Source organism: Hydra vulgaris, chromosome 15, assembly GCF_038396675.1.
Source record: "Hydra vulgaris chromosome 15, alternate assembly HydraT2T_AEP".
NCBI lineage: Eukaryota > Metazoa > Cnidaria > Hydrozoa > Anthoathecata > Hydridae > Hydra > Hydra vulgaris.
In genome coordinates, this window is record NC_088934.1 from 48,028,431 (window position 1) to 48,042,487 (window position 14,057).

Below are 14,057 nucleotides of genomic sequence, written 5' to 3' on the forward strand. Positions count from 1 at the left end.
CTTCGTTTAAATAATGTAAATCGTTTGAAATGAATGAAATCGTTCGCGCCTTAACTTTTTTTTTTAAGTCAAGAAGTCGTTATGGAAAAACAAATATATCGTAATAGTTGTAACGTACTTAGTAACGTGTTGAAATAGAGATCTTTAATGTTGTTATTTTTTAAACGATGATAAAATATGTATGAGTATCTTTACTTTTAACATGGTTGTAGTTTTAAAAAGTTTGATAAGAAGCATAGAAAAAGCTTTTTGACTTTTTTTTGTGACGGTCGTAACGTCTTGTTTTCATTAATATGCACTTCTTATAGATCTAGTTAGAGTTCGTTTTTATAAAAAATATTATGCATAATGTTTAATTTTGCCTTTTAGGCAAAATTAGAAGTATTAGTTGTTTAAAAAAACAGCACTGAAACTTATATATATATATATATATATATATATATATATATATATATATATATATATATATATATATATATATATATATATATATATATATATATATATATATATATATATATATATATATAGTTGTTAGAACTTGGCCTTGCTACTTACAGTTTTAATAATAATTGGCCTTAACGTAAGGCCAAAGTTTAAATAGTTGGTCTTGTAAATATTTGCGTAGGCATTGGCTTTTAAACTCTTATTCTTGGCCTTAGCCTTGTAAATTTAGGCCTAAATCTTGGCTTTGTAACATGCGGCCTTGGCATTGCTACTTTTGTCCTTGCTAAAAACTCTGTATATATATATATATATATATATATATATTTTTTTTTCTTTTTCATTTTTCGCTGGACAACCACAAACCAAAAGATTAGATTTTTTTAATGCATTTTTTTCTTGAACAGAATTATTTTTACACGAGAAAAAATCAGATTTTTTACCTGATGATACACGGATTGCATTTATTAAAAATAAAAATTTACGCGTTTAAGGTTCAAAATTTTGTGTTTTCCGCTTATTTTTGACAATTACTATAATATATTTTTAAAAATTTTTTCTTATGTAATTTATTATTTTTCTATAAATCTTTTTCAACCAAAGCAGAGTTGTTAACAAGGCCAGAAGTAGCAAGGCCAAGGCCAGAAGTAGCAAGGCCAAGGCCATATGTTACAAGACCAAGGACATGGCCAAGCCCAAGAGTTTTAAAGTCAAGGCCAAGTATAAGAGTTTCAATGCCAAGGCTTACGCAAACATTTTTAAGACCAAAGACTTAAAGTTTTGCCTTACGTCAAGGCCAATTATTAACAAAACTATAGGTAACAAATGCTGTGACAATAAAACCACATGTTGTGAAATTAGACCAAGGTTATGCGCAGAATTCTAGTAAGCCAATAAAAAAATGTACTTTTAGATATATATAAAAGCCGAAAAAAGAAATACATAGAAATAAAGAATAAAAACTTTTAATTCTTTAATTTTATGTATATTTTTTTGAAAGTCAAGGCCAACACAAACAAGGTCGAGGCCAAAATTTTCATAGTCAAGGCCAAGGTCAAAAGTTTCAAGCCAAAGCAAAGGCCAAGGACTAACAACTCTGAAACAAAGTATCAAACAAAATAAAACTACCACTAAAATACATAAAACGCTTCATAAAAACAGTTAAAACAAATGTGTTAAGTATTTACATTCAAAAAATGTCTTCTTTAATTGGAAAGTAAAATGTCTCCTTGATTACAGCATTAAAATATTCAATAAATGACTAAAAAGCTCATATTTTATCTTTCCGTAAACAGTAAAAACGTTAAAATCGAAGTTTTCATACTATTTTTCAGTCATAGCAGTTTACTACCTTAATCTCTTTATAGTTCTTTGAATAAATTACCAAAACGAAACGTTTTAGCATTTATATAACTTCTGCCCATTGTATTAAGCTAAAACTTGAAACTCGTAGGTAATAAAATCACCTAATATTTTGTAATAAAATAATGCAATGAGCTCTCAACGCCGTTAATGCAAGTTCTCAAACTTTTTTGTCTTGTTTGTTCTCGGTGATAACAAACATATTTTTTTTCCGGTCTGCAACATTTGTTTTTAAACAATATGATATGTTAAGTTTTAAAAGATATGTTAAGTTTAAACAATATCTATATATATTGTTTAAAACTTAACATATCTTTTGCGATGGAGTATGAAAATATGTATATATATTTTCTACAAAAAAAATAAAAATTATATATATTCAAATAAAATATATATATTAATCTATGATAATTTAAAGACCGGAATTTTAGTTAAATAAATTTATGGCATTATAAAATAGGGATGGCTCACATCACAGTAATGTTTGAATTTTGAGCTTAGACTTTTAAATAAACCTTAAGAGGTTTAACTTTAAAAGTCTAACTAGTCGTATGTCAATTTGTGTGTTCTTCACACTCATACTAATAAAAACTTTTATATAAAATGGAAAAAACAGATTTTAAACTTGAAATAACTAATTTTTTTCGACCTTTAATATGTTTGCAGACATATGACTGGTTAGAAATTAAACATATAACTCAAAACTTGTTTGAAAAAGTTGTTTTCTCAGTTTAATGTTTTATCTTCATTGAGAGCAGCACTATTTTATACCAAAATATGGTGCATCAACTGTAAAGCAAAATTTTATATCTAAACTTGAGTAATTAAAAAAAAAATTAACTTTGTTTGATTTTAGACAAACTAAAGCGCTAGGAGAAAAAAAAAATTTTTTTTCTAAAAATTATTCGGGTTAAAAAAATGCAGCGAAACATAACCTTTTTATAAAAACGCAAAATTCGTGTATTTTTCAGTACATGCATTAACCGCGTTGAGCTCTGAGATTTTTTTAAAAACATAAACCAATTAGAAAAAATAAAAATAAAAAGGAATTTTTTGAAAACAAAAAAGGCCTTAACGCGGTATTAATTTTCGGATCTCTTCTTAACTACGTTGAGGATTGGATTCAGCATGAAACTTATAGTTGTAATAAAAATTTAGTTTTTTTTTATAGTATATATATATATATATATATATATATATATATATATATATATATATATATATATATATATATATATATATATATATATATATATATATATATATATATATATATATATATATATTTCCAAAGTTTCTCTTCAGCACAAAATGAGTAAATATTCTAATAAATAAGGCAATTTTTTAAATTTTTGTTAAAATCATTTATTTTATATAAAATTTTTTAACAAAAATTAAAAAAATTGTCTTATTAGAATATTTACACAATTTGTGCTGAAGAGGAACTTTGGAAATTATTTTAATTGAAGCTAATTTTAAATTTTACCTATCTACTGTTGAGTGGTATATATATATATATATATATATATATATATATATATATATATATATATATATATATATATATATATATATATATATACAGATATACAGATATATTTACAGGGCAGGACAAAGCTACGGGCGGATCAGGGCACAGAAAAATAGGGGACGCAAAATGAAGGTGAAAATATACACAAGACGGTCAAAATAAAAATTTATTTTATAAGTTAATGTTTTCATCTCGGCCTTAGGAAAAAGGGAAATTTACGAAAATCTAGGGAAAATTTGAAGTTCTAGGTTTGTTTGAAAATAGGGAACTTGGGTTCTTTCTGAGGAAAATTTTAATTTCTTGCTTTTAAAACAGGGTATTTACTATTTAGGTTTCTTTTTGGGACAAAAAAATCCGTAAGAAGTTTTGATTTTGTACTATAAATTGGAAAATTTATTTCCTTTAGTAGTAGCAGCTGCCCCCCAGAATTTTTTTTTTCAGTCTTGCTAATAAAAGAACACAATCTAGGTATGTTTTAGAGCAATTTTTTTATAATTTTTTACCAACTGGTTAGGTACAGCTACACCCCTTTTGCCCAGACACCCATATATATGTAAACTGACAAAAGGTCTTGAATCATGCCTTAAGAGAGCAACTGCTGAGCTGTAGGTATATTTACTATTGAGACAGTGGAGTACGTGTATCAAATTGATGTGTTCACCTCCAATAAAGGAAGAAAATACCAATAATATTGGTATTTAAATGAAAAAATTAAAAAAATAAAAATAAACAATATTTCAAATACACAAAAATTCATTCTTTAACTCAATGTTTATTACTGTGCACTGACAAATTCTTAAGGTATTGTATTTTTGTTTTATCATGTAAATATTTTTGCATATGTTTTCCAGGATATAGATCATTGGGCGGTGACAATTTGGCAAAGGTCAAACAGAGAAGTGAAGTACATGTATGCCCTTAGTACAGTCTAACATTACAAAAGCACCAATAAATAATTTTTTTTTGATGTTTTAATGTTTGAGAACATTCAAGTTTATTTATGTTTCCATCTATGTCTGCACAACTATTAGTTTTTTAAATACACGTTAAAAAATTAACTTCGTGACATATAAATTTTCTAATCAAATAGGTTTTATAAGAGAGTGCTTTAAAATCATTCACTAATATAATTGTTTTTCCTTTAAAAGGTTTTTACATCAAAGAATGTTTTAAAAGCATTCTTTTATAAAACCTATTTAATTTTTTTAAGCGTGTTTTTTAAAAACTGATAGTTGTGCGGACATAGATGGAAACATAAATAACTTGAATGTTCTCAAAACATCTTTATGCGGAAAGATAATTTAAAAAATATTTGCGAATACCAAAAATCCGCCAAATATACGAAGATAGAGATATAGTATATCTCTATTCATTTATTTATTCACAACACCTCTGCAGATCCCAATAAATTGATTTAAAAAAACTTAGAAACATAGGAATATTTATCTGGTTCCCTAAAAAAAAAAAAAAAATTAAAAAAAAAAAAAGTCACGGGCCTTAGGGCCTATTTTTTTTATAAGGGCCTGGGGCTGCAGCCCCATCCGCCCCCGCCTTAATACGGCCATGTATATATATATATATATATATATATATATATATATATATATATATATATATAATATATATATATATATATATATATATATATATATACAAACTTGTCAAAATTAAATTATTTGGAATATATGTTAAAAAAAACACTCTAAAATTGATTTAAAACCATTTCAAGCTACTATAAATATTCTTACGTTCATTAAGAAGACATTTAAACAAACTACGCCAGGTATTGGAGTTGCAACAGAACCAAAAATTAGTTTATGATATATTTTCAGAAGTGTCATTTTTTTTACCATACTTTTTTATCTAAAATAAAAGTTTAACAACATTTTAAAATTAAGTTTAGCAAAAAAAAAAAAAAATATGTGTCGGTGCGTGCGTTTGCGCAGGCGCGTGTGTTTTATATTTATATAAATAATAACAAAGTTGCTTCTACAACTCTAGACAGTTGGTTTTTCAATATAGCTGATTTATCATTATAAACCAATGATTTGTTAATCTTAGGTTTCCTATTAAATTAACTGCTTCATGCTTTAACTGTAACATTTCTTTTTACTTCCAACAAGACTGCAAGCAATCACTGGAAGTTACTAGATAAAACAAGATGAAGTTTATAGAGCAAGATACCAACTGACAGACGACTTAAAAGAATGCAAATTATATAAATTGGCAAAACCAGATGAAGGAAGCGAATTCCAAACTATATTATTTGATCTAGTTAGAGTGAAAGATTTATTTTGGTTTTTATTTCATTTAATTTTTTATTAACTAGATTTTTTGTTTCAAAAATAAGTTTAAGAAACAATACCTTCTATGCCCAATGAACAAAGTGGCCTGGGAACAAAGTATTATTGTTTTATTGCTATTGTCTTTATTAGAATTAATATTTTTGTTATTAACTTTTATACGTTAAATTTTATTTTTACTCATGCAGAAGCGGATTTAAACCTCGTCAAGTGCTGCAAGTAAAGGGGTAAAAAAAATATATATAAATATTGGTACTATGATGTCAAACACGCGCTCAATAAGGAATTGCCGATCTTTATATTTTTGTTATATTTTGTTAGAAAATACCATTAGGAAAAAGTTTACCGTGAAAACTACGCTTTGCAGAGGTTGCAAAAATCGTTTTATAAAAATAGCTTATGTAAACTATACTTTGCAGGATATGAGAAAATTATTTTATAAAACTTGCTAATGTAAATTAAACTTTGCAGGATATGAGAAAATCAGATAAGGTAATAGTTTACGGTTTTGAAAGTAGCAATTTGATTCGTTTAAAAATAAAACTTAGTGTAAACTATACTTCGCAGCATTTGCAGCAGTTTTTTGATTGGTTGCAAATACACAACAAAGTATTTCCTTTAAATCATGATAAAGAGTTTTTGAATTTTGATGTCCAAGCATGGCCTATAACTTAATTGAAGATGTTATAAAAAGATTAAAGACGACGTTATAAACGATGTTATAAACGATGTTAAAAACAATGTTATAAACGATGTTATAACAATGAAAAAAGATGTTATAAAAAGATTAAAGAGAGAATGATTCATAGAGCAGATGTTAATGGACATGTTGGTGAAGGGAACAGTGGTGGTGAGGGGTAGATATGGGGTTAAAGAAATGAATACAGAAGCCAAATGGTGGTAGATTTTGCTAAAAGGATAAAGATGGCTGTAGTTAACACTTATTTTAAGAAAAAAGGAAGAGCGCAGGGTGACGTATAAGAATGGGAGAAGAGGCACACAGGTCGACTATATCCTCTGTAGGAGAAGAAACCTGAAAGAGGTTAGTGATTGCAAGATGGTTCCAGGAGAGAATGAAGCTAAACAGCATAGGATGGTGATATGTAGGATGGCTTTGGAGGTGAAGAAGAAGAAGAGAGTGTGACCGGAACCTAAGATCAGGTGGTGAAAGTTAAAGGGTGAGGACTAAAGGGTAAAGTTCAGGGATGAGGTGAGACAGGCACTGGGTGTTGGTGTTCTGGATACCTGGGATGAGACATCAAATACAGTGAGGGATGTGGCTAGGAAGATACTTGGTGTGAGATCAGGACAGAAGAAGACAGAAGAAAATAGACAAGGAGACGTGGTGGTGGAATGAGGAAGTTCAGGAAAGTTTAAGAGGAAAGCGGTTGGCTAAAAAGAATTGGCATTTTCAGCCAGATGAAGAAAGTAGACAGAAGTACTAGGAGATGTGTGGCAAGACAAAGAGAGCAGTGGCAAAAGCTAAAGAAAAGGCATATAGTAATCTGTATGAGAAGTTGAACACTTAAGGAAGGGGAAAAGGATCTGTACAGATTGGCCAGATAGAGAAACCGTAATCGGCAGGATGTGCAACAGGTTAGGATGATTAAGAATAAAGATGGAAATGTGTTGTCTAGTAAGGAGAGTGTCTTGGGAAGGTGGAAGGAGTATTTTGAGGAACTGATAAATCAAGAGAATGATAGGGAAGGAAGGTTAGAAGAGACATAGGTTGTGAAACAGGAGGTTCCCCAGGTGAGCAAGGAGGAGCAAGGGCTGCAATTTGGAGAATGAAGTGTGGTAAGGCATTTGGACCGGATGATGTTCCAGTGGAGGCATGGTAATGTTTGGGAGAGATAGCAGTGGAGTTTTTGATAGGGTTATTTAACAGAATCTTGGAAGGTCAATGCCTGAGGAGCGGAGACATAACATAATGGTGCCAATTTTCAAGAATAAGGGCGACGTTCAGAGCTGTAGTAATTACAGGGGAATAAAGTTGATCAGTCACAGCCTGAAAATCTGGGAAAGAGTAGTGGAAGCTTGGCTTAGAGGAAAAGTAGAGATCTGTGAGCAGCAGTATGGTTTCATGCCAGCTAAGTGCACCACAAATGCTTTGTTTGCTCTTAGAGTGTTAATGGAGAAGTATTGGGAAGGACAGAAAAAGTTACATTGTGTTTGTGGACTTAGAGAAAGCTTATGATAGAGTTCTGAGACAGGAGCTGTGGGGTGTTGTATGAGGAGGTCAGGAGTAGAGGAAGGGTATCCCAGGGTGGAGCAGGATATGTATGAGAACAGTGTGACAGCAGTGAGATGTGCAGTAGGAATGACAGACAGGTTTAAAGTAGAGATAGAACTACATCAGGGATCAGCCCTGAGTCCCTTCCTGTTCGCAATTATCATAGACAGACTGACGGACGAAGTTAGACAGGAGTTCTCTTGGACTATGATGTTTGCTGATGACATTGTGATCTGTAGTGAGACTGGGGAGCAAGTTGAGGTATACTTGGAAAGATGGAGGTATGCTTTGGAAAGCAGGGGAATGAAAGTGAGCAGGATTAAAACAGAGTTCATGTGTGTGAATGAGAGGGCAGACGGTAGACAGGTCCAGTTAAAGGAGTTAACTTGGTGAAGGTCGACGAGTTTACCTACTTAGGGTCGAGGGCACAGAGTAAAGGAGGAAATGAAATAGAGGGAAAGAAGAGAGTGCAGACAGATTGGTGTGGATGGCACAAAGTGTCTATGTTGTATGGACTGGAGACAGTGGCACTGACAAAGAGACAAGTGAGGGAGATTGAGGTGTCTGAGATGATGATGTTAAGATTCTCATTTGGAGTGACGAAGAAGGATAGGATCAGAAATGAGTTTATTAGAAGATCAGCACATGTAGAATGTTTTGGAGATGAAGTTAGAGAATCAAGATTCAGATGGTTTGGACATGTACACACGAGACAGGAGAGCTATATTGGCAGGAAGGTTTTGGGGATAGAACTTCCAGGTAAGAGGAGGAGAGGTAGATCTAAGAGGAGGCTTATGGATGCAGTGGTGGAGGATATGAGAGTGGCTGGTGTGTCAGTGGAGGACACTCGTGAGAGGGCTAGATGGAGGAGTTTGATCAACTGTGGCAACCCCAAAACGGGAAATGCCGAAAGAAAAAGAAGAAAAAGAAGATAAAAAGATTAAAAACAGACAATTTTGTATAAGGATTTTGTACTTTGATGATCTTGCAAATATGTTTTATGAAACTATTTTGGATAAATTTATTAATAAAAATAAAAAAAATGGTTACTAATAAAGATCTTTTAAGTCGTTTTGTTGATATCAACATCTTCTTATTGTTCCATTATGATGGCACAATGAGAAGAAATATATGTGCAGAAGTTTGTATGCTGTCTTATTTAAAAAACAATAAAAAACATTGTATTGCTCTGTGGTAAGTCACTTTACTTTTTCTTCGAAAATAATTATCTTATTTTATTTTAATACTATAAGTGAATCTGTTTTAATTGTGTAAGCAACTTTAATTAGTTATGGATATGATGAAGCCAGTTCTGTCTCTGAGTATACAAATGGTCTTTCTGCTCAGGTTCTAATTTTAAATTCAAAGGCTTCGTATACATATTGTCATAGCCATCGACTGAACTTATTTGTATTTCACCTTATTACAGCTCATAAAAATAAATTTGTTATCATCAGAAATGATATATAGTTATTTTGAAAATTATATATATATATATGTATATATATATATATATATATATATATATATATATATATATATATATATATATATATATATATATATATATATATATATATATATATATATATATTTCACCTTATTACAGCTCATAAAAATAAATTTGTTATCATCAGAAATGATATATAGTTATTTTGAAAATTATATATATATGTATATATATATATATATATATATATATATATATATATATATATATATATATATATATATATATATATATATATATATATATATATATATATATATATACATATATATATAATTTTCAAAATAACTGCTACGAAACATCATGTTTGCATGATGAATAATATTCCTAACTCTTAAATCAATATTATTTCCTGGATTTGAAAATGTTAATATAGCTTAAGGATTCTTAATGGGAGAAGAGTTTTTCTGTTATGCGTCTGTTAAAAGGCTATACAAGAACAACAATGTCAGAAGATCGACTTAACGGTTTTATATTAATGTATATCCATCAAGAAATTGTTCCTTGTATTAATAATGTTATTAAAAGATTTTCTGTAAAAAAATGACAACTTCATTTCAATGATTAGTGTGCATGCTGCTTATTCTAACACACACCAACTACTTTATATTAAAAAATTCTTTTCCATTATCACCGCTCTTCCTACAACAGCTAACAAATATGCATGGAAACTCCTTGGAAGACCAAGACATCAATGGTGTCCTTAGCAGGACGGCTTATATGTAACCCCATACTTTTGTTTGGGATTATATATGATTAGTGGTCATTGTTCAGGCATACACTGAAAAAAAAACTTTTTTTTAAAATCTTGTAATATAAAAATATATATAATCTTTTATTTGACTATGTATATAAATCTATTTGTATTTGTGTCTTTCTCTTTTCTGTTATTAATTTTTCTTTTTCCGATTGTTCATGTCTGGAATAAAATATGTTCTTAGACATGCTGATGAGCCCTGATATTGGGCGAAACAATCATTTGTTGGTTTATATATTTATTATTGAAATATGTTATACCAGAATGGTAGAAAAGAATCTACAGCTCTATACTCTTTTAATAAAAAACGCATTTAAAAAAAAAAAGTTTCTTAGTAAAACTAAGATATGAGCTTCTCACTGCAATAGAAAGAAAATCATTTTAAATCCTCCAGCCTAATGGCAGGAAGATTTAAAGGGATTCATAGGGGAAGGCTATTGGAGTGATTAGTAAATTAACGAGGCTGTTTCAAAGTGACATGAAATTTGGATAACATTGTGTAGTGCAAATTCTGTTTTTTGCACTTGCCTACTTAAAAAATCATTAAACCTGTAAATCGATGGTCTGGATCTTTACTTTATGGTCCGAATCCGCCCTTGCGCTAACCCTCCTACTTCTTTTTTTATATTTGATAGTGGGCGTAGTTGCATCACTTACAACATGGCGTAAGGCGCTTTTTTTTTGACGGGGTAAATTATAACCCTGCGTCCGTCCCTGTTCGTATATATATATATATATATATATATATATATATATATATATATATATATATATATATATATATATATATATATATATATATATATATATATATATATATATATACATATATATATATATATATATATATATATATATATATATATATATATATATATATATATATATATATATACATATATATATGTGTGTGTACAGAGGTGTTCAGAGTAATAGGTAATAATAAGTATAATGCGTTTATTACATTATATTTATGAATATGCTTGACATAAACGCGAGAATCCCACATATATTTCTAACCTCACTTTTTTATGTATATTGCGCTGATTGCTGGTGATGTATAAACAAGTTTGTGCATGTATTTATTTGATTTTTTATGAACACTGTAATTTAAGGTGTGCAAAAGAATTAATAATGTATATTTAAAATAAAATTATTTACAATAATAATTTAATTTATTTAGTTGAAAGATTGAATCTTGTTAACAGTTACTATGAAATTTGTTGACTTAAAATAAAAATATTTATTTTTTTAGAAGAAATAAAAAAAACGCACATTGTTCGGAAGATAAAAGAAATTTAATCAAAATTTTACGAAACCAGGGTAAAACTTTGAAAAATTTTTTAAATTTAATGGACTGTTCAATTAATATAGTTTGCAATGCAATTAAAAAAAAAATACACCCGAAACACGTGGTCGAAAGAGGAAAACATCTAGAAGAGATAATAAAAATATTGTTCTTTAAATCAAAAAAAATCTTTTTGCAAGGTAATAGAAATAAAAACTACTCTTGACCTGCAACTTGATGCTTCGACAGTTAGAAAAAGGCTTACTTAATAATATGTTAAAGTCAAAGTACCTAAGAAGTGTCCATTTTTATCACTAAATAATATTAAAAACAGGAAAGATTTTGTTAGGAAACGCGTGGGAAGGCCATCTACAAAATGGTAAAATATTCTTTGATCAGACCAAAATTAACTTGTTTGGGTCAGATGCACTGAAAAAATATGTCAGAAGACCAAAAAGAAAAGAATATGATCCTAGATATACCTTCAAAATGGTTAAGCCTGGTGGTGGAAATATTAAAATATGGGGTTGCTTTTCATATTATGGAGTAGGTTCCCTTTTTTGGATCAAAGAAAATATGAACAAAGAAATATATTTAAATATACTGCAGGATGTTATGCTACCCTTCGCAGAAGAAAACCTACCTTTGATTTGGGTCTATCAACAAAATAATGACACAAAGCATACAGCGAAGATAGTAAAAAATTGGTTTCATAACGAGAAAGTTCGGATTTTGAAGCGGCCAGCCCAATCACCGGACATAAATCCGATAGAAAAACTCTGGGCATATGTTAAAAATGAGTTAGGAAAACTTCCTAAGACCTAAAATAAAGAAGAGAATTGGAAAAACACTAAATACATTTGGAAAAACATTTCAATAAGTACATGATAAAAATTAGTTGATACCATGCAGAAAAGATGTGCAGCGATAATTGCGAGTAAAGGGTATAAAAATAAAATATTATTAAACCATAAGTAAATTAAATTTTTACTTATTATGGTTCATTATTTCCAAAAAAATATGTACTTAATTTTAATTTCCCTATTTTTTCGCACAGTAGAATATTTTTAAAAATAATCTAATTATATAGGCTAGTAAACAAATTTTGTTTTTTACAAAAATTGTTTCCTTACATTAAAAATATTAGTTAATAATTGATTTAATTGTAGAATAACTATTTATTATGAATTAGATTTTTATCAAGTACTTATTTTGTACGAAAAGTCAAATTATTTAACAATTACCTATTATTTTACACGCCACTGTGAATATATATATATATATATATATATATATATATATATATATATATATATATATATATATATATATATATATATATATATATATATATATATATATATATATAGGGGAGAGTGGGGCACCATGACACACTTTAGGTTTTTGCTTCGTAACAATTTTTTTAATTCGCTTTTTTTTTAGGCAATTGATTTAATTTATAAAATAAATTTATACCAACAAAATTATATTCATCAGATAACAAAATATAAGAGATTAAACTTGTAAAACTATAAATTTGATTCAAGGTACCCCACCCATGGGTACCTTGATATAAATTATGAGCATCCAGTGCCGTCCCGAAAAGATTTTGAAGGGGAGGGGTGGGTGACGTATCTGTTTTTTGCCGACTAAGGTCAAAAAAATTTTTTTTGCCGACTAAGATAAAAAAAAAAAATAATAATGTCCTCGTTAGCTGACATTTGCGAACTATCAACGAGGGGGGCGTAGGGGTGTCTTGCCTTTCCCTTTCTCGAGATGGTTCTGTGAGCATCATTAAAAAAGTAAATAAAAAGTATATAGCATAGAAAATTTGTATAACTTATAAGAACTATTTTTCTGTTGATTATGGAAATATATTTTTTTATATATTTTTCTCTTTCTTATAGAAGGAAATATCATGCCATAAGCTAAATAAAATAAAAGCCAGATAAAAGCATATAGTAACATAAAGCCACATAAAAGAAAGCCACAAGCAATATAAAAAAACGCAGAAGTGACGCCGTTTTTTATAACTATTATTAATTAGATTGTTATCAGATTTGCAATTAATTGTGCTATAGCTATTTTGTTCTAATATATTTTTTTGCCGTTGTCATTAAAAACAATAACTTAAGTTTGAATATAATAGTTTATTGAAACTTTTTTTTAACACAGTGCCTGTGAAACACAGCCTGTATCCTCTCTGTTTAACGAAAGTTCATTAATAAAGTAGAGTATTATTGGAACACTCTATTATTACTAAGCTCATATGTATTTTTTGGTACCATAATTGGTTATGACCATGTTTAAGAAATGTTTTACGAGTCTCTAATTCATGAACACAATTATATGTAAAATAATGCTCCCCTTTATTAATAAGCTTAATTATTCTAAAATACAATAGCAAATATGTAAAATAATGCTTTTGTAGATTTAGATGGTCTTTTTTTTTTTCAGGCATTGGTAAGTTGTACTTGGCTTTCCTTCTCTGGTGCTTGCTGTTATTAACAAGAACATAATGCCTTAGGTTACGTGATCTATACTAAACGCCAAGACCAATAAAAACGAGCAAAACCAAAAAGATTATATTATATAGATAAGGCTGCCATTGTCCCGATTTTTACAGAGG

General features: G+C 29.1%; 1 protein-coding gene across 4 annotated transcripts in view; it reads right to left on the bottom strand.

The window, feature by feature from the left end:
• Window positions 1-14,057, bottom strand: part of LOC136091295 (uncharacterized) — a 131,627-nt gene that overhangs the window by 114,541 nt on the left and 3,029 nt on the right. For all 4 annotated transcript variants that reach the window (XR_010643874.1, XR_010643875.1, XM_065818677.1 and 1 more), the window contains exon 2: window positions 5,086-5,200. Coding sequence is in view for 2 of the 4 variants with exons in the window: in XM_065818677.1 (XP_065674749.1) it covers window positions 5,086-5,190 (105 nt within the window). In the remaining 2 variants the exon portion in view is untranslated. The remainder of the gene's footprint in view (window positions 1-5,085; window positions 5,201-14,057) is intronic.